Genomic DNA, 19,207 nt, shown 5'->3' with positions numbered 1-19,207 from the left:
CCACCATTTGGTCATCATGCAAATTTAATTCAGTCTTAAACACTGTCTTTCCAAAACCCAGCTGCTTCAACCACTCAAGTGAAAATCGAAATTACACTTGTGTCATTACATTACAAGTCTCACAATCTTTTAATAGAAGACTAAAAAATCTAGCAATTTTTACCAGAAAAAAAGTTACAGTAGAAAAAAGCTGCCAAGCCAACTGCCAAAAAAAAAAAAAAAAAATATTAATTGCTAGTCTTTGGTTCATGGATGGATGGATCATGGATCATTTTAAGTTAAAACATACAATACACAGTATATAAATAGCAGAATAACTCCTTTTTTAAATACTAGTAATCAAAGTTTTCACAGATTAAATTAAAAGATTATGATTCAAAGAAGTAAATAAGTAAGAATTTCATCATATTCTACATGCATCTGAATCAGCATGTATACAGGAGACTGAGGATCTTTGCTGATTCAGATGCTGATCTATGAACCACCATGTAACACATTGCTTGTCACACACATCAAGTTATATTTTTCAATGCCCAGTGAACTCTTAAAGCTACTTGAACATTTATGGAAAAAAAAAAAAATTACCAGCATTGACTTGTGTACAGTGCACTCATAAACTGTAGGTTGTATGTAAAAATGAAAAAAAAAAGTGCATATTAATCTTGGTTTATTTGTGTAATTTGATCATGATTATTCTCTCCTGGACTGTGTGGTTGGTTACAATGACTGGTCTTCATATATGGCTGAAGCTGAGCCATCATGCTGTGAACACACTGAGCCTTTCTCTCCATGATCTCCCCCAGCTTGTGGACATACTCCCCAAATGCCTGTTAACATAGAGAAAGACAGTGAGGACAGACAACAGTGTGTACTCAATTTAAGATGTACCAAAAGTAAGAAGCTAACAAATCTGCATTTGAATTATTCTGACCATATCAGGTTGTTGGCACAGAAGTGCCCCCTCTTTACGACATAAGGTTTCCATCTCTTCTAGTTGCTCCCAATGGGCCTGCACGACACGCCACCTAAAGTTGGATTGGATCAGAAAAAAGACAGAAATATTTTTTCAACCTCTAGGTTGCAATTACTCCAATGTCTAAATTGGATGATGTATGATGTCTGTAGGACTATCATGTAACTAGAGTAACTAACTAGTTGGGTGTCATTATTCATAGTTGAAGTAATACTAGTTGTTGTGTCTCATTAAATTGTGCAGAGGCCTATCAAACATAAATGGGATGTTTCACTCGTTTAGGCTGATTCTGTATACAAAATTTTAAGATTTCTGATACTTACTGGCTGTGATACAAGTCTTCCAGCCTCGACAGATGGGTTAAGTTTCTCTTTTGCAGGTTGCTGGTGCTCTCCTCACAGTTTAATTCTGTTGGACCGTTTTGCCGAAGTGAGATATTTGAGTTGCTGGAATGGTTTGAATGTACTATGTGACACTGCTTTGGTGTTGAAATGGAAAAAGCAATTTTGTTATGCACATGGCGTGTATATTCTGATGGTATTTGGGTAGCACCATTTGTCATTAGGCCGTGTGAGCTGGATGAGCCAGTGCTCCCAGACTGCTGGACAGAAGATGAGATGGACTGCATGACAGAAGTTCCCATAGAAACCCATGTAGATGGTTTAAATGGGGATGCAGGGGCTTTGTTGTCCAGGACTTCAATGGCTGTTGTGGTTTGGGGTTTCTGATTGTTCTCTTGGTCCTGGAGAGAAGCCAGCATAACCTCAGGGACAGGAGGCTTCACCATACCTGGACAAGATAAAAAAATATATATATTCACACACCCAGTTTAGGCAATAGTTAGTACACAAAGACAGAACTCAGACTTACCTTTCCAACAATGTTCGTATGTGGCCAAACACTCACCTTTTCTTCGCTCAAAGTGATCAGTGGCTGTCATGGTGTCAGAAGTGGGAGGGCAGCGGGTCATTGCATGTGGCAGCTCCAAAAGAGACAGGCGAAATTCTACATCTTCATCCTCTACAACTTCCCCTGCCACTTCTGCACAAGTGAGATGCTCTTCTTCCACTTCCTTTCTCTTATTTTCTCCCCTTTCATTCTCAAGCAAATAGAGTGAGGTGCTATTCTTTTCCCCTTGGAGGAACGAGGCTGTGGCGACCTCTTGGTCCACCTGAAGCAGGGAGATGCTGAGGGGGTCCATGGTGTAGCTGAGAGAATCTGTAGAAGCCTCTCCTTGAGATAAAACAGACATTTTGGCTTTGACTTCTGGATGGTTGTGTACCTGACTGTAAGGTGAGTTTTCAGATTTTATGTTAAGGGGTTCAGCAGGTATTTTACACCCATTCTGTATGATGGGGATAATGAGAGGTAGAGTGGTCGGCTGAGCATTTGAAAATTCTCTTCCATTGGCATTAGCAGCAAACCATGGTTCCTTCTCTCTATGGCTGCTTGATGGCACTCCCTGTTGGGTACTTTGCACCAGAGGAGGCAGGATGTTTGAGGTGCATCTGGTATGTTTTAATTCAGGGGAGAGATCACTTAGTTTATTAGGGGTCAGGAGTGTGTTGGTATGTTCACAGGCTGGAGAGAGGGGTCGTTCTGCTGGAGCTCGTTGATGGGGTGACTCAACAGGAGAGTGGTCACAGAGGCTGCTGCTGTCATTGCGCCTGTGGGTGGACACTAAAGCATATCCGTCATGTCCTTCTTGCTCCTCAGTACTCCACACACCATCAGCTGGGACAGCTGAGGCATCTAGTCCTTCCTCACCCACTTCTGAATCACAGTCGTAAAACACTTGTGCCTCTACATCAGCTGGTCTTGCACCTGTCATCCTTTCTGCCTGTTCTGTCTGTGCTGTTGCCACCCAAGCCCACCTCCTCTCTCCTCCTCCTTCCTTCGCAGCTGGCCTCCAGTCTTCCCTCCTTTCTCTTCGCTCTCCTTCAACTCTCGCCTTCAGTGACCTCCTCTTCTCACTTTTACCACTGTCTTGTTGAAATCCCGCCTCTGTTCCTTCCAAAGACAGCATCACATCTTCACTAATACCACCTGAGTCACCTTGACCAACCTCATCCTCATTATTACTGTGGCTAGGAGAGGTTGCAGTTTGCAAGCAAATCTCTCGGCTGGGGAGGGAAGATAACTGCCCTCTGTTACCATCAGTCCTAATCTTAACCCTGGCTCTGTAAAGCTCTTCCAAACCATCATACTTAAGGGGAGAGTGTTGGAGAGAAGAACAGGAAGATGGGGGGGCAGAGGATGAGAAAGATGCCTGATTAGAGGAAGAGAAAGACAGACATGTAGAGGGTGAGAAGAGATGGTCAGACGAAGAAGCAGATGAGGGCATGAACTGTTGCAGCTGCTGATGGTACTGTCTCAGATGCCTCTCCCGCTCCTCATCCCTTTCATCAGTCTTTTGTAAATGTCTTTCCCTTAGCCTTTCTACTTCAGTACACATGTCTCTACTGCTTTCCACTTGTCTTCTTTGTTCTAGCCATCTTCTTTCCCCATCTCTTCCACCTTTCAGAGTGCTTTGCTGGTCCTCTTTTTCTCTGCAGTAGAAGCCTGACTCCCTCTGCACCTCCGACAAGTGAAGCTGCTCATCAGTTTCTTGTGCCAAGATGAGGCCTGACCTGATATTTTGGTCAACAATTGGGTGACCTGCACTGTCAGCTCCTCCATATCTTTCTCTTCCTCTACCTTCCCTCCCACCTGTTCTTTGTCTCCTCTCTGTCTTATCACCTATTTGCAGCGAACATCGGATTGGTGTAATTTCTTCAAGTCCAATCCCATTTCTAGCTCTTGCACTTGTTTCCTCTTCCCATCTGCTGTTTTTAGGTGTGGAGCAGAGAATTGTGCCCCCTGCGGCCAGTCTTGAGGTAAGTGTGGTTGGGCAAAAAGCCTCTCTTTGTCTCCCTAATTTTGGCTTTTTAGGGGAACTTTTTCCCCGGGTACCAACACTGCTGCCTCTGCTGCTACTGTTGCTGTTGGACAAATTACGTTTGGGGGAGGGTATTGTTTTGCCTCTTCTTCCTCCTCTTTGTCCACCCTGTCCCCTCAACTCCTTCACCCTGTGAAAAACCAGATATATGTAACATTGCAAATAGCAATCACAGCCTCACAGCCCCTGACACAACTTTCAAACCCCATATTACACATCCCACACATATTGTTAACACACTTACCGATCGGCATATCTCAGAGTATTAAGTGTGTGTTCGGTTGCTGGGTGACCAGGTGAAATGTTGGCTATCATGCATGTCATTGAGTCCCCAACAAATGAGTCTTTCAAAACCTAGAATGAGAACAATGTAGTCAAAATCAGAGGGGAGGCTAAAACTGGACACAAAAATTAGCCATGATATTTATGCACACTTCTCTCACTAACACACACAACAGAACCACTGAACATCAGCAAGTTACAAGTCTTTGTACCAGAGTAAGTTTGCTTTGTCTGAAAGGTGTGTGCGACTGCTCTTGATCAAGGGACCGGATACATTCTTTGAGCTAAAAAAAACAAAAAAAAAAAAAAAAAACACATTAACAAATGAGAAAATTTGTAAAATCCTACCATACCTTCACAAATGTCTATGACTTTATGTGTGATCTCTGAGTGTGTGAGCATGTGTGTGCGTGTAGCTCACAGCCAGCAGACTCTGGTTGATCTCGGCTCCCTCCATTCGACTCTGCCTGTCTGGTTCTTTGGAATCAGATGCCCTCTCACTTCCTGCCAGGTCCACGAACCACATTCTACAGGCACACATACCTTTTTAGTTCAGACATTTTACTACTGAGCCTTTCTGATCTACTACACAATAACCCTGGTAGTGTTTAAGAGGAAAAGACAAAACTGTCAGAAAACGTTCACTCACCTACCAGCTATCTGCTGGTTTGGACCTCTGAGCTGAATCTGAAGCAAGGCATGGGAACGAGAGGAGAGTGGATTCACTCCACTCGTCCCCTGTGTGCGCTCCTCAGTACCCTGTGAAATCACCTTTGTAAGTGGAACAAAGAGAAGAGGAAGAGAGAGACAAGCGAGAGAGACTGAGACTTCAAATGATGTTGAGAGAGATTAAATAGAGCTGATATTGGACTTTAAAAGTATGTACTGTGTATTTATTGTTGCACTCCACTGAATATCTAAGCACCTAAAACTACTATTGAGCATTTCTTGTGACAACAAAGGGACTTAGTGAAAGAAGTTTGATATTACAGGCAAGGTTTCCGTCTGTCATGGCACAAAGTAATTTGGTGAAAATTCAGTTTGAATGCAATCAAACTTTAAAGAGCAAAGAATTTTCTGTCCTCTGTCTAGAGTTTGGCAAGTCAACCATGCTACTTTATTTTTCTTTTTTAAATGGTAACTCTCTGATTTTAGAATCAAAGTTTTCATATTAATGTGATCTAAAATTTGGAGTGCTAATCAGAACACCAGCTCTGAACACTGCAGCATGGACATGAGGCAATTTTTAAAGAAAGGGGGAAACCTCCAGCAGTGAGCTGACTGAGTCCACTCTGACATCACGCAGCCCAGCAATGTGAACCACCTTCTGTCCATCTTCCCTGGCAAATAACCTGATGAAGGAAGAAAGAAACAGACAGAGATTAAAAGGGAGAGGAGATCCAGGAAGAAGAAAATCAAGGTTTAATGGGGAAAACAGGGGCATTGAGGACAGAAGCTGGAATTAAAAAATTATATATAGTTTATCAAATTAAATATATCCAAGTACATTAACTAGTGGCTGCATAATACAAACACGCAACTGATCATTTAAAGGCATCTGTTTTATGATCAGCTGCTATCTAGTCATCTTTTTATCTTTTATCTGGTGCAAGCTCCTCCTTAACCTCTTTCAATATAACGAAACACACACACACACACATTGAATGAAACACACACCTTTTCCTGTGGTCCAACAGGTCATACAGCTGACCACAGTAGATTTCAAAGAAACTGACATACACCAGCAAGCGTGAATGCGTGTGTGTGGCAGACAGGTGAGCGAAAATGTCCTGGACTGCTAGAGCATACAACCCCGGTCTACCAGGAGATGAACCCAGCATGGTGTGAGTCTTCCCCGCACCTGTCTGGCCATATGCAAAGCAGGTGGCCTTGCCTCTGTGGACATACACATTACACAATATTCATAGTTAGGAGCACTGATACATAGAGACACAGGCAAGTGAGACTACAAGCCCCAAAACTGATGCAATGGAAAAGACAGTAGTGACAACATGCATGCCTCCATAAATACTAATACATCAGTGCTACCCGACCCATTGAGCATGTGCTGCACCAGAGGATGCGCTGTTCTTCTATACACTTCAGCGTTGGAGGTCTCTTCCCCAAAAACCTGGTCAAAGTAGAACCTGTGCTGCAGGGACAAAAGAGCAAGGGGCAAGGCATGGAATAAGCAAAACAAGCAGGACAAGACCATCTTGATTTGAAAAGCTGACCCTAAAGTACAAACACACCCAGTTCCAGTAGAATTTGAGTAGTTCATCACAAAATATTTTAACATAATAAATATGTTAATTTAGAGACACTTCCATTTGCATCTTTAATTGTACCTACAGTGCAGATACATCACAAAACACTGATTTGTCATTGTCTCCTCTCTGGACATCATATCTACCTGCAGTATATACTGTGTGAGATCCACAGCCTCTTTGCTTTCGTGGACAATCACACTGTCTCCTCTCAGAGTTGTCACAACATCTGCCTCTCCTCTCCTGCACTCTGCACGTGTCAGAGGTCTTTTTCTCACACACACACTGATCTGCTGCCCCCCTGACTGCCTGCAACACACACACCAATCACAGACAATCAAAAAACAGGATGATCAGGTACAAAGGAAACAGTTCTCAAATGCAAACTTTACGCAAGCTTCATGATTTCAGACACTTAAATCACAAAAGCATGCAAATTACTAAAAGGTTATGTATGTATAGGAAATGCTGCCTAAATGCAAGTTTTATAGCCATTTGGGTGCTTTATATTACTTTATGTCTTTCATGTTCATTAACATACTGTAGCTGTCTTCATTAAGAAATTAATTTGTAAGTATGGAACTAGCAATGAAGACAATACAAACCACTGGCACTCACTTCTTGCTTGGGGCAGGAGGGGAACTCAATGGTAGTCCGTAGTTGTAGCCAGCTGTTGCCTTTGATTCATAAACAGGTGTTGGCTTAGTCATGTGTTCAGAGGCCATGTTACTTCTTATTTCTGTATGGAGTTTTTCCTTCTGAGAGATTCCTTTTCTATCTTTGTGCCCAACCGGTTTGTTGGTAAATCTTTTTGATGCCGCTGTTGCAGGCCTGGGTTTTGGTTTGTGAGATGAGACACGCTTTGGTGATAATCTGGTGTGACAGTTGTCCATGGAAATTCCTTCCATGATGTCTGGCTTGGTGTTTGCTCCTGTGTGATGATCAGATTGATGACTACTGACATGTGGCCTGTGGTTGTTGTGCCCTTTACAGCTACATACCACAGCACTTCCTGTGTCAAGCTCAAACTGCACAGGTATGTCTGATCCTTTGCCCTGGCCTGGCTCATTATTATGATTTGCGTAGACATGAACAGTGCCTACAGGATTAGAAAATAGCTTCTGTTGATAATCGACGGTTTCACAACTGAAATCAAGCCGTCTGCAAATACGTGATGGTTTGGAAAAACTGGCTACATTAAGTTTACTCACAGCAGCACCCTTCTCATCGTTATCATTATCATATACATCTTCATCAGGATCTCCGCAGCCATAAAAAGTAACGCTATTATCCACTACAGCATAGCCTTCATCACCACTGCCAGTATTGTAATCATAATCATCATAATCTTCATATTCAAGACTCTCCAGGTCAAGAGTTTTGACCACTTGGACCAGATGGAAGAGTTGAGTCCTCTCCTCCATAGAGCAGATTCCAAGTAAAGGATAATCCTCCATGGTCAGCCCTGAAAGGTGGGTGACACGACGAATACCAACTGAGTTAAACCTGAAGGACAGGAGACAGAGGGAGACAGACGGTCAGAGGAGGAGTGGACAGGGCAGGCGTGAGTTTGATGTAGTGTGAGTGAGTGAGCTTACCTGGCATAATGACGCTGCAGCCCAACCGCTCTCAGACACTCAAACAAGCCAAGTGTCATTTCCTCCGCTTCCTTTTCTCTCTCGTTTTCTTTTACTTCACTCCACCTACCCTGGGAGTGGCAGACATGTCGTTTTAATCTCTCCATCACTTAGCCACACAAAGCAAAAGCATGCAAGAAATTACTGTACAACTAGAGCGATTCTATGATGATGGGCTAAAAAATGAGTCGAAACAACTACAAACTTGACTTGCCTCTACACAAGCTCCCTTCTGCAGCCACACCGCTTTTTCTAAGTCAGCTTGTCCTTGCTGTATTCTTTAGCTCAGTGATTTCTGTCAGAGACTGATGACCAATGGTCTGGTTGGTCACTGTACTACACTGTACTGTTGTACTAGCAAGCAAAGCACAGGATGCTGGTATGATGCTGAAATATGACACTTGTTGTCAGGATAGAGCTGAGGCAGCACGGCGTAGTCATGTCATACATTTCTGAAACGCAGCAAATATGATAAATATAGCAGACACAGGCATGCAGCTGACTTCCATGGTAGACTGGCTGACAGCTGCAATAGTCCTGCCATATGGCACTTCAATGAGACCCATATGCATGCATAAGGTGAGAGTGCTGTGTTTATGAAACAGCACACTCGTTCAAATCATCCCACTAGAGGTCCATATTTCTTCCAGGCTGATCTACAGTCCTTACAGTACAGGCATGTTGAGATTTAAGTGTCAGCAATTGTTAATTCTGCAAAGACAACCTGCGGTGCATTTACATTTATGGCTGACTTAGCTGCAGAAAAAAAGACACCTGTCCACTGAAGGGAGGTCTGCCACAAACCCACACCTCAAAATAAAGAAAGAAAAATGCGATTTTAGTATGAAAAATCAAAAGAAACATCATACATTATTTTCAATAAGAGGGTGCATCAGCTTAACATATAGTTTTTATCTATGGCTGACTCTCTGTAAAGCTGTACAGTTTCTTCAAACGGCAGGAATAAACAGAAAACTTACCTGATTCACTCCTGACGACAAATGACGAGTGAACATCTGATCGAGCAAGTGGCAAAAGTGGCAAAGTGGCAAAATGCATTAATTTTTCAGAAACTTGTCATCTTGAGTAGTATCACTATTTCCGTACACAAAGCGGGTCTCCATAACGACGAAAACGGTCGGGGAGGGCGCTTTGTTTTCCCGCCGTGGGTGAGCATGAGCCCCGTGCAGGTCGGCAGACCCACTGGTAGCAAAAATTATAAGGAATTTTGTGAGATGTAAAGAAAGACAGTAAGACAGCAGGTCGCATTACGCCTAGTTCAGCATGAAAGAGAGAGATAATCCCTCACAGGGCTTAATGCCCACCAACAACCCTGCTAAGACAAAAAGCCTTCTAGACTACACCACTGAGACATTTGCCCCACCAGAGCTGAGAAACGGACTCCTTGTGGACATGTATTTTCTGGGTTTATTTATGATAAAATACAGAGATTATTATTATTATTATTATTATTATTATTATTATTATTATTATTATTATTATTATTATTATTATTATTATTATTCTTAGTAGTAGTAGTAGTAGTAGTAGTAGTAGTAGTAGTAGTAGTAGTAGATGGAATTTTTAACACAAGCTGTAGCTAGTATAGTGCATAGAGCATGGCTAACATATATAAAAACACTCGTAAACACAATGTAAAGATATCTAGTACTAATAGAAATGTGTATATAAATAATAATATAATAAACATATTATTTATTTTCCTAATTACACTGACATTTAATCATTTATTGAATTCGTCTGCCTATTTAGCCTAATTACAGGTCTTAAGTGTCTGCAATAATCCTTTATACTTTGTATTATATACCTAAACACCGAATACAAACATGTACACTTTGTGTATACTTGGTACACGCTCTGTTTGCTCTTTAGTTAAAGAATGTGAGGAACAACCTTTAATCCATAAGAGGGAAGGAGGCCACGGAATCTCGTTATCAGGCCGTGTTTCATGGGGGACATCATTAGACGTAACACACAGCATTGGCTCTTCGTCGAAGTTACTGGTCCCATGGCTCTCCTGAGACGATAACGAAGTTTGGTTTTCATTTTAGAATTTGATACATGTCCAATTAAATACAGCCGGGCTGTTTTTCGCAGATAAAGCACGAGGACATTCGCGTGTGTAATTTTAGCAAGATAAAATCTAATGTTCCGCCCAGGACACGAAGCCAAATTAGCATCACCAGTGACAAGCTGTCAGACAGCCAGAGCCGCCCCGTGAGAGAGAGAGTGAGTCCAACCTACACGACTTAAAGGTGAACTGGCGACACAACAGGTGGGTTGATTTAATGTTTTGAATGGCAAGATCGTTATAAACGTGTAACAGCAGCATCGAGCATATTCTGCTCATCGAGTATACTCTTTTCATCAGTGTATCACCAGTTCGGATTGACAGGTCTGCAGTTTAGCCTGGTTCATTGTCAGAAACATGAAATCATGATCAGTTAGGGGTGAAACTTAATGAAGGTGGGGAAGAGGAGACTTGATTGGACAACTACAAAACCTGTGCCATACAGTTTTCACGTGAATTGTGTTGCAGCCTCCCTCAGGAAGGCGAAGATTCAGCACTTTATATCTATTTTGCTTTTAATCTTAACTCTTAAACTATATTCTTATTCATACCAGGAAACCTCCCATGAGAAGTGATCAACATGTCTGAGGAGGAGAATTCTCAGCCCTCCTCGTCTTCCTCCTCAAGCACCCCCTCTTCCTCCTCCTCACCTCCCCCTTCCTCCCACTTCATCGGGAAGAAGGAGGACATTGTCAAGGCTGGGCGTGTGACCAAGCTGGTGAACGGATGCAGAGATGTGCTGGTCCTGTACCACCAGGGGCAGCTTCATGCGATGGACATGCGCTGCTACCGTAAGCTCGTAGTTTGCGTTGATGTAATGCACAAAGATAAGATTGTCAAGCCTCTCCTCACCTTCTGTTTTTTTCCCTGTTGAAACATTTAGAAAGATGTTTACGTTCATCATCCTCATATTTTTTAAGTATGATTATCGACTGTATTGGCCAATCACACATTTGAAACACAGACTCAGAAACGCAGCTGTTTATAATGACACTCGTCTTTCCACCAACAGATTCAGGTGGTGCATTACAGTATGGAGACATTGAGGTGAGTTGTGTACAATTTTCTATGAATATTGTTGTGAAATAGTTATGAATGAATCCAATGTTTGTAACCATCTTTTGTCAGTCCCTTGCAGAGCTCCTGTGTATACAATAGCTTAATTTCTTTATTAAGTTTTCTTGTCACTACAGCTGCTACTATCCTGTCTCTCTGATCACCTTCATGTTGTGTCAACATCAGGAGTTTAATGGGCTGCTGTGCATCGTTTGTCCGTGGCACAAGTACAAGATCACACTGGCAGAAGGGGAAGGGCTTTACCAAGCTGTGGACGATCCCACAGCCAAGCCCCTGAGAACACGCTGGCGCTCCAAGGGTGTCAAACAGAGGATTCACAAGGTCACTGAGGTCAATGGGGATGTATATGTAACACTGAATGAGTCGAACGAGACTGTCGCATCAGATGCCTACCAGACTGAGAGATACAGGACTGTCTTACTCAAGGCTCAACAATAACCCAAGCCCAGGAAGTTGCCATACACTCAAGGATCTTAAAAACAAGTTGTTTGATTATTCAAGAAAAAAACTCAAAAGGATGATTTTGGATGTTGTCTTTCACTGGGGAGCATATTAACTGTTAATAAGTGTGTTAGCTGATAAGCCTGGAAGATTTCTGAGTCAATCTAAGACAAAAGGGAAATATCTGAAGAAAGGTTAAGAATGCTTTCAGTATAAGATGAATGTAGGACATTTAAACAGTGCTTGCAGGATGTGTGACATTTAATTGTGTGTTGTCTTCTTCAATTGAACATCCAGAGAAATTTTCAGTTTCATTCTGTTTACATACACAGTGCAGAACTTTGCTTGTACTCTTCTCGCACGATCAGAAAACAGGGCATTGCTGGAGACATTGATCAGAGTAGCAGGTAGGTATGACGTACAAATGTCTGGCATTTATGAAATAATTCTTATTTTCTTATTCTTATTTTAACACCTGGTTTTGTTTTTGTGTTGTTTTGGGGGGACAGAACTGGGTCTGCTACAGAATATTGTTGTTTATAATTAAATAATCTTTTTATTTTCGGTAGCAATGATGACTGATTCTTTGTGTGTCCCGTTGTAATGGTAAATGATATGAGCAATATTATTAGGGACCCTCTGTGTCATTTGCAGGTATGCACATCCAAAATTCTTCAGAGGTCATGAACAATACAAACTAAAGACTCCAAGATTGTCCTATGGAGCAGATGATCTGATCAGATTTTATTGCACCTTGCTGCAAATTTGCATATTACAAATTTACAAATACTTCTACTTACGTGAGATTTTGAATGTTTCCTCTCCTTATCAGGCAAAGTACATGAAAGCACCTGTGTGGTTAAGAATGATCGGGTACGGGCTTTCCAGTCAAGTTACACTACGTCATAACAGACGCTAGGTGGCAGCAGCGAGCCGTGGCCGCTCTGAGAAACAATCCTGGGAACAAGTCTCGAGTCGCAGCGTGATGACGTCTTAAGCCTCAGTATGGTTGATGTGAATGTAAGAGCAGCAGAACAGGTTGTGTTTTTATAAATTTCATACTGTCTATTCAGATATAGACTGTCAGAATATTCAGGTTTAAGACAGGCAACTTTGTGGACATTGTGTAAAGTTTCAGATCAAAGATGGGAGCTGACAGAAGATAAAGCTCCAGGATAACAACACACATCACTTTGTGGTCTCCGTTTCAAGTATCTTGCTGTGATGGCATCAGGTATTTCTTGCTTAGCCCGACTGATACTGATAACAAAAATTATGTTTTTTTGCATTTTGCATGTCTTCTGTTTTTCGAGAGGGGCTGCATTATGTAAAATTGTTTCCGTATTTTCTTCAGAGGATGAAGTCAATCTGCTTGTCATCGTCGTGGATGTAAATCCGATATGGTGGGGTCAGCAAGCTCAGCGCGAGCCAGAGGTAGTGTTATGAACTCGGGTATTATTCGCTTATGAATGGTTTTCAGACCGTGGTTTAAGCTAAACGACGCTCACTGCCCTCCTGTATCCGTCCAGTTCACCCTGTCCAAGTGTCTGGATGCGGTCATGGTGATAGGGAACTCCCACATGGCCATGAGCAGGACAAACAAGCTGGCTGTCATCGCGAGCCACTGCCAAGACAGGTAACTTTACACAACCAGTGGTGAAAAGTAGCTCAAGTTCATTTACTGACGTGCTGTACTAATTTTAAAGTACTTCACTTGAGTATTTCCACGTTGTGCTTCATTATACTTCTTTTCCACTGCAGCTCAGAGGGAAATGTCTGTTTTACTCCACTATATTTACACAGTTACCTTTAAAAGAAATGTAGTAATACACTACATTTTTCACTTAAAAACAGAGCAAGAGCTTATGAGATACACTAATGTTGTCTGGTTTTGCCTGGTGACCCTTACAAAAAAAAAAAGCAGTGTCTGGTTGGGGCAGTTCAACCAAAGAGTGATTTCGTCGTTAGGTGGTTTTCGTAGGTTGAGTAGCCCTGCTTAAAATAGTTGAATTTATCCCCAACATAACCTGCTGCAAAATTAAAATGCTACTTACAAATGAATGTATTAATAATCTAGTAATGTTATATATAATCACATACCAATAACAAGGGCCACTTTTCTGCAGAAGCAGCATCTGTTGATGCTTGAAAGCACATTTTGCTGCCAATGCTTCTGTACTTTCAAGTAAAAAACTCAATGAAGGACATGTACATGTAATGGAGTATTTCTAATATTGTTGCATTTGTACTTATACCTGAGTGCAGATCTGAGGGTTCCCGTCAGGTCTTATATGCACAGCTCTCCCACTTACTTTATTTCAGTCACTTCCTGTATCCCAGTAAGAGCTGGAGAGGCGGGGACAGCGGTGGAGATGATGCATCCTCCAGCGGGGATGGAAAATATGAACTCCTGTCAGTTGCCAATAACCTCATTGCTGAAGAGATCAGGGATGTCATGTCAAAAAGTGAGTACAAGTCTGTTTTGGTGTGGGTAACATCATCGTACAATATTATCAATGTTTTGAATGAATGACGCTGTATAATGTCGGTGACGTGTTAAAATCTCTTATGTGATCGCAGCTGAAGTGAGGGGAAATTCAACTGATACCTTGTTGGCTGGATCTCTTGCCAAAGCTCTCTGCTGTATCCTTTCAGTCAAAACTGACACACACACTTGCACTGAAATAACAGAACATCATTTTAACTGACAGCTACAACAAAGGTTTTGGGTCAACAGAGGTCCTTTCATCAGGTCAGAAAAGTGTTTATACCACTAACCTGGGATGCTTGCAGTGATGGTGTCTAATTTTTATATATCTGAACGCTGAGAGACACTGACATGGATGGGATTGGATTATGTTTTATAATTTTCCTCCTGTACGCTGAACTGTGTGGCTGCGACTTGGCCAAACTGTTTTCCTTCATCTTTTATTGCTCAGATATTCACAGGGTCTCAAAAGAGCTGGAAGGTAATTAAATGTTTTTATTCTTTAGCTGAATAATGCTCTGCAACGAGTACTGCTTTTCCTTTTGATACTCATTAATGGTATTCATGTTACATTTTCCATTTCAGTTGGACAGGAGATAAAATCGAGAATATTGGTAAGCCTGGAATGGTCTCATTTAATGTCTGCTTGTGTTTCATTTGACATGATTTTGAACACAGCCTCTGCATTTCACCGGACAGGTGATAAAAGCAGCTGAGGACTGTGCCCTGCAGTACATGAACTTCATGAATGTAATTTTTGCCGCCCAGAAGCAGGTAAAACCACTGATTTGCTTGTGTTTTCAGCCTTGTTCTCATGACTTCTATATACATATATTAAAACTAATTTGTATTTTAAAACAGAACATCCTGATCGATGCCTGTGTGTTGGACTCCGACTCCGGTCTCCTTCAGCAGGTACATTTTTTTTTGCTGCAATGCTACAGCACTACAACCTGTATCATGCCAGCAAGTACCATCCAAAAGCTGAACCTGACGACTCAGGCATTGATATTAAGTTTGTAGAACAATTAAGACAAATGCTGATATTTTTCAGTGTATGAATACCACCAGCATCTGGTACGTTAGATGTTTATACTGTTCATAAACTGCCTGTTTATGCTCAGTTTTTTCACCTTCAGGTGTTTGTTTTGTAGGCCTGTGATATAACTGGAGGACTGTACCTCAGGATCCCACAGAAGCTTGCCCTGGCACAGTACCTTTTGGTGAGAGCGCTTTACAGATTTCCACATTTCTGAGCGTCTCATTTACCTCATTGTCCTGTAGAAAGGGCTGCTTTGTGTTGATGATGGTGTTTTCTGAACAGTGGGTGTTCCTGCCTGACTCTGAGCAGCGTTCACAGCTGGTGCTGCCTCCGCCTGCGCACGTGGACTACAGAGCTGCCTGTTTCTGCCACCGTAACCTCATTGAGATCGGATACGTGTGCTCAGTTTGTTTATCAAGTAAGTGATTCCCAGTTAAGAGAAACAGCAGTGTTAACTGTTCTGGTAAAACATGGTGACACTTTCTCTTGTCTTCTCTTCAAGTATTCTGCAACTTCAGCCCCATCTGCACAACTTGCGAGTGAGTTTTTTTTGTTATCCTACAGTATTCTTGAAGCAGAGATCTTTAAATACAAACCTATTTCCTCTGAACACTCACCTTAAAGTATGCATTGTGATTTCTTCCTCGCTTTGTCAGCATTATCTAAAATCTTTTTGTTTTTTAGGACGGCCTTCAAAATCCAGCTACCACAGATGGTCAAGCCCAAGAAGAAGAAACTCAAGCAAATGTAGTGAATTTTACTTTGACTTAAAGTTAAATGTTTTTGAAAAAGATTTGATTTGTGCCATTTTTGTGATGTTTTTGTATAATAAAAAATGTTTGTCGCACAGCTTCTCGTTATAATGTGGATTTACCTGTTCGGACCCAATAGGAATGGGAATGTTTGGAAATTATGAATGGGGTGTTTTCTACTGTGATATCATACACACTGACAATCTACTTGGTGTTATTATAACTGTTTCTTTTCTGCTGATTCGATCATTATGATGAGTTGAGGAAATATTTTACTTGGTGAGTTCATGAACTGTTGTTGGTTCAAGAAAATCTTTCAAGTTCACTCAAAACAAAAATCTTTAATTACATACTGGAAAAATAATTTGATAATGCTTCAAATCAAATCACCTCACCAAGATTTGCTGTTGCTCTTGCATAACGTTTGATGGGTCATCTCTTTCTTTAAAGCTGAAAATAAGCCTTTATTAATGATAGCAGAAAAGTTAATTATTTTCCAAAGGCTCCAGTCTTTGCTTTTCAGTGTCTTTTCATCACTTCAGATCATATTTCAACAGCTGCTCCACAGCTTCATAGACCAAAATTACCACTTGCACAGTAGTTACGGATTAATGACAAAAGCCGAATGTGATGACATTTGCTGAGTGAATCCGTGCTCCTGAAGAAGAAACCTCAGTTCAGCTATCATTCAGTAAAGTCAGTGTGACACTTTTTCATACATCCTATTCTGAAGACTGCCCTTGTGGGAAGGAAATGGAATTATTTCTGATTGAGATGGTGAAAATACAAACAGATGGAAACGTCTGCAGAATGTCTGAAGTCTGTTTGAAACCATCCAGGGGTGTCAGGTGGAGGAAAGGGTTTCAGCTGAAATCCTGCACGTCATAGTGATCATCGATGGATTGGAACAATGTTGCATCTGAGAAAGAGAACGAGGACAGATTCATGACTGACGTGAACCACTTTACACCTGCTAATACCAACAGACAGCTATTCGAATTATGAATCATGAATGAATGACCGTAAGGATACTAAGAGGCACAGATTTGCTTGGCTCACTGGAAGCCTTTCAGCTGCTTTGTTCCTCTGGGCTTCATGGTTTTCTTTGCTTCTAACTATCAGCTACTCCACAAGACAAGTGTCAAATACATGGCGGATTATTTCTGTAGCACTCACCCCAGCAGACCTCTGCCTGACCACCGCTGTGGAGTCAGGCTCATCTGAGCTTTCTGGCCCTCCCGGATGACTGTGACACGTAATGGTTTCTGTAAAAGGACATGACATTGTTACCTATTGTTGGCCAAAAAGAAAATGACACAATGTGATGACTACGATCATGATGAATGGACACTGACTTCTATTAAATCTAATAAAGTGCAATTAAAAGGAAGTCAAATCTAATTTACAAAACAATGCTATTACCATGACATAACCATGGTGCCAAATTATAAACAATAAAATCTATTACAATGCTCAACCAAAAAAGCAGCTGCACATTATGTCAGTATCTTACCCCCTCACTGTGCTGAACCACAGACGCGATGTTCTGGAGGTTCTGAAAGTTCTGCGAGTTCACAGAACCAAACTCAATCACCTCATCACCAACTCTGAGCCCCTTTGGAAAGAAACAACCTATTACTATTATAACAGGAACAAAAACAGCTACCCTATACAAGAGTAGAGATCACATCACTCACAGCTCCGCAGGCGGGGGAGCCTTGTGTCACAGCATCCACCCGTGCAAAGGGAGGAGGAAGAGTGACCTGCTGCTCCATCGCCTCCCCCTGGGCTTGTGCCTCATCCTGCTCCCGCTTGGCTTTCTCTCGAGCGTGCAGCTTGTGAAGGGCTTCTTCTATCTCCACCATGATGGCCTTGTGATCGTTCTGCAGGCCTGAGAGACGCGTTTTATTTAGAAATGGAGAAATGTATTGATACAGAGCTGCAGTGACTGCTTCTTTAACTGACATGTCGATTGACAATATAAATCAGTAACTACTCTGATAATCAAAGCATGGCATTTCATAAGTCTCATTGGGCATCACAAGGATGTGATTTTTTCTTAGATTTTACAGATTAAATGAATGACCAAGAAAATGATTAGCAGATTAACTGAAAATGAAAATGATCATTATTAGCAGCCCATCAGTGACATACTGACATGCTGTAAGTATCATCTAGTAGCTTCTTTAAAAAGTGACATTGGTTTTTGAATTTCAAGTCCATTAGCTAAATGACTAGAACAGATTCTCACTTCATGCTAACAGGTGGGCTACTGGAAGTTGTGTTGCTTCACATGAACCAGTTCACAGGCGAAGTTACACAAATGGCAACAACACACACTCGGCTGCTTACATGAAATATTGTGTCTTGCTGTCCTGATCTGGTATAAATTAACATCTGCTCGGGGGTAGCCCTCTTCGTCAACCAAGGGTCCCTCAACTCCGACACCTTGCTGTAAACGTGAAGAAAGAAATGCACCATAGGCAACTTCAACCTGATTCAGTTTATTCCTGTGGCCTTGGGTTAGCTTTGCGCTAGATGTACGTCCAGTTGATTATCAGACAAACTTACGTCCTCCAGAACATCGTAATACGCTTTTATCTGCTCTTCAATTTCATCTTTCTTCTTAATAAGGTTTTTTACATCTTCCATTGTTATTTCAGAGTTTCCAGAACTGTTTTCCTCTGTCATCTTCATGGCTGCTCTGCTGACCGTACATCCGGGATCCAACCACAACGGCGCTATTTCCGCCGAATTCTGTGACGCAGCATTTTCTGTTACGTAGTGGGCGGCACGTCTTCTTCTTCGTCTTTTTTTCTGGTAGATTTGGCAGTGTAGGCACTTTATTGCTCCCAACTGGTCGATAAACAAAGTCAATAAACGTGCAGTCGTCTAGCCACCAAAGAAATGTACTAAAAATCTGACAGTTTAAGTTACTGTTATTGAGCAAATACTACGTTAATATTAAGTACATTTTACTGTCTATGACATGATTACCATGACAAACTTGACTGACTTGATTGATGTCTGCTTTTGTCACATTCACACACATTCAGTTAAGTACATTATTTATACATATGTTCAGAATGGAAAAGCATGTTCAGGATAAAGTTAAGGATTAAGTTTATCTGTCTGTCTATTTTTTTATTGTAATAATGGAGGTTTTACTTTTTTGTAATGACGAAACATTTCTTGTCAACATTAAATACTCATACACT

General features: G+C 41.5%; 4 protein-coding genes and 1 long non-coding RNA gene across 5 annotated transcripts; 2 read left to right on the top strand and 3 right to left on the bottom strand.

Moving 5' to 3' along the window:
* Positions 1-648: 648 nt before the first annotated feature.
* Positions 649-1,451, bottom strand: LOC139332710 (uncharacterized). Its single transcript, XR_011602297.1, has 3 exons — positions 1,297-1,451; positions 932-1,025; positions 649-827 (listed from the first exon to the last, which is right to left on the bottom strand). It is a non-coding gene; the product is annotated as an uncharacterized lncRNA (long non-coding RNA).
* Positions 1,452-1,671: 220 nt separating this feature from the next.
* LOC139332137 (kinesin-like protein KIF24) lies at positions 1,672-8,135 on the bottom strand. The gene is made up of 12 exons (XM_070963858.1): positions 8,059-8,135; positions 7,079-7,966; positions 6,607-6,769; positions 6,248-6,345; positions 5,871-6,089; positions 5,458-5,545; positions 4,843-4,964; positions 4,615-4,720; positions 4,406-4,477; positions 4,156-4,265; positions 1,880-4,041; positions 1,672-1,715 (listed from the first exon to the last, which is right to left on the bottom strand). The coding sequence occupies exons 1-12, from the start codon at positions 8,115-8,117 to the stop codon at positions 1,672-1,674; spliced, it is 4,131 nt and encodes a 1,376-aa protein (XP_070819959.1). The 5' UTR covers positions 8,118-8,135.
* Positions 8,136-10,081: 1,946 nt separating this feature from the next.
* LOC139332723 (Rieske domain-containing protein) lies at positions 10,082-12,277 on the top strand. The gene is made up of 4 exons (XM_070964808.1): positions 10,082-10,393; positions 10,744-10,980; positions 11,202-11,236; positions 11,432-12,277. The coding sequence occupies exons 2-4, from the start codon at positions 10,770-10,772 to the stop codon at positions 11,702-11,704; spliced, it is 519 nt and encodes a 172-aa protein (XP_070820909.1). The 5' UTR covers positions 10,082-10,393; positions 10,744-10,769; the 3' UTR covers positions 11,705-12,277.
* A 407-nt stretch (positions 12,278-12,684) lies between these two features.
* Positions 12,685-16,085, top strand: gtf2h3 (general transcription factor IIH, polypeptide 3). The gene is made up of 14 exons (XM_070965142.1): positions 12,685-12,745; positions 12,840-12,941; positions 13,062-13,141; positions 13,237-13,343; positions 14,030-14,172; positions 14,288-14,350; positions 14,647-14,676; positions 14,781-14,809; positions 14,895-14,969; positions 15,057-15,110; positions 15,350-15,418; positions 15,520-15,655; positions 15,740-15,776; positions 15,922-16,085. The coding sequence occupies exons 2-14, from the start codon at positions 12,932-12,934 to the stop codon at positions 15,986-15,988; spliced, it is 900 nt and encodes a 299-aa protein (XP_070821243.1). The 5' UTR covers positions 12,685-12,745; positions 12,840-12,931; the 3' UTR covers positions 15,989-16,085.
* A 225-nt stretch (positions 16,086-16,310) lies between these two features.
* Positions 16,311-18,723, bottom strand: psmd9 (proteasome 26S subunit, non-ATPase 9). Its single transcript, XM_070965144.1, has 6 exons — positions 18,561-18,723; positions 18,342-18,441; positions 17,687-17,880; positions 17,503-17,604; positions 17,166-17,254; positions 16,311-16,908 (listed from the first exon to the last, which is right to left on the bottom strand). The coding sequence occupies exons 1-6, from the start codon at positions 18,684-18,686 to the stop codon at positions 16,881-16,883; spliced, it is 639 nt and encodes a 212-aa protein (XP_070821245.1). The 5' UTR covers positions 18,687-18,723; the 3' UTR covers positions 16,311-16,880.
* Between the last annotated feature and the right edge of the window lie 484 nt (positions 18,724-19,207).

This window comes from Chaetodon trifascialis, chromosome 6, assembly GCF_039877785.1.
Source record: "Chaetodon trifascialis isolate fChaTrf1 chromosome 6, fChaTrf1.hap1, whole genome shotgun sequence".
NCBI lineage: Eukaryota > Metazoa > Chordata > Actinopteri > Chaetodontiformes > Chaetodontidae > Chaetodon > Chaetodon trifascialis.
The sequence above is the reverse complement of the archived record's forward strand: the minus strand, read 5'-3'. Positions and strand labels throughout refer to the sequence as shown.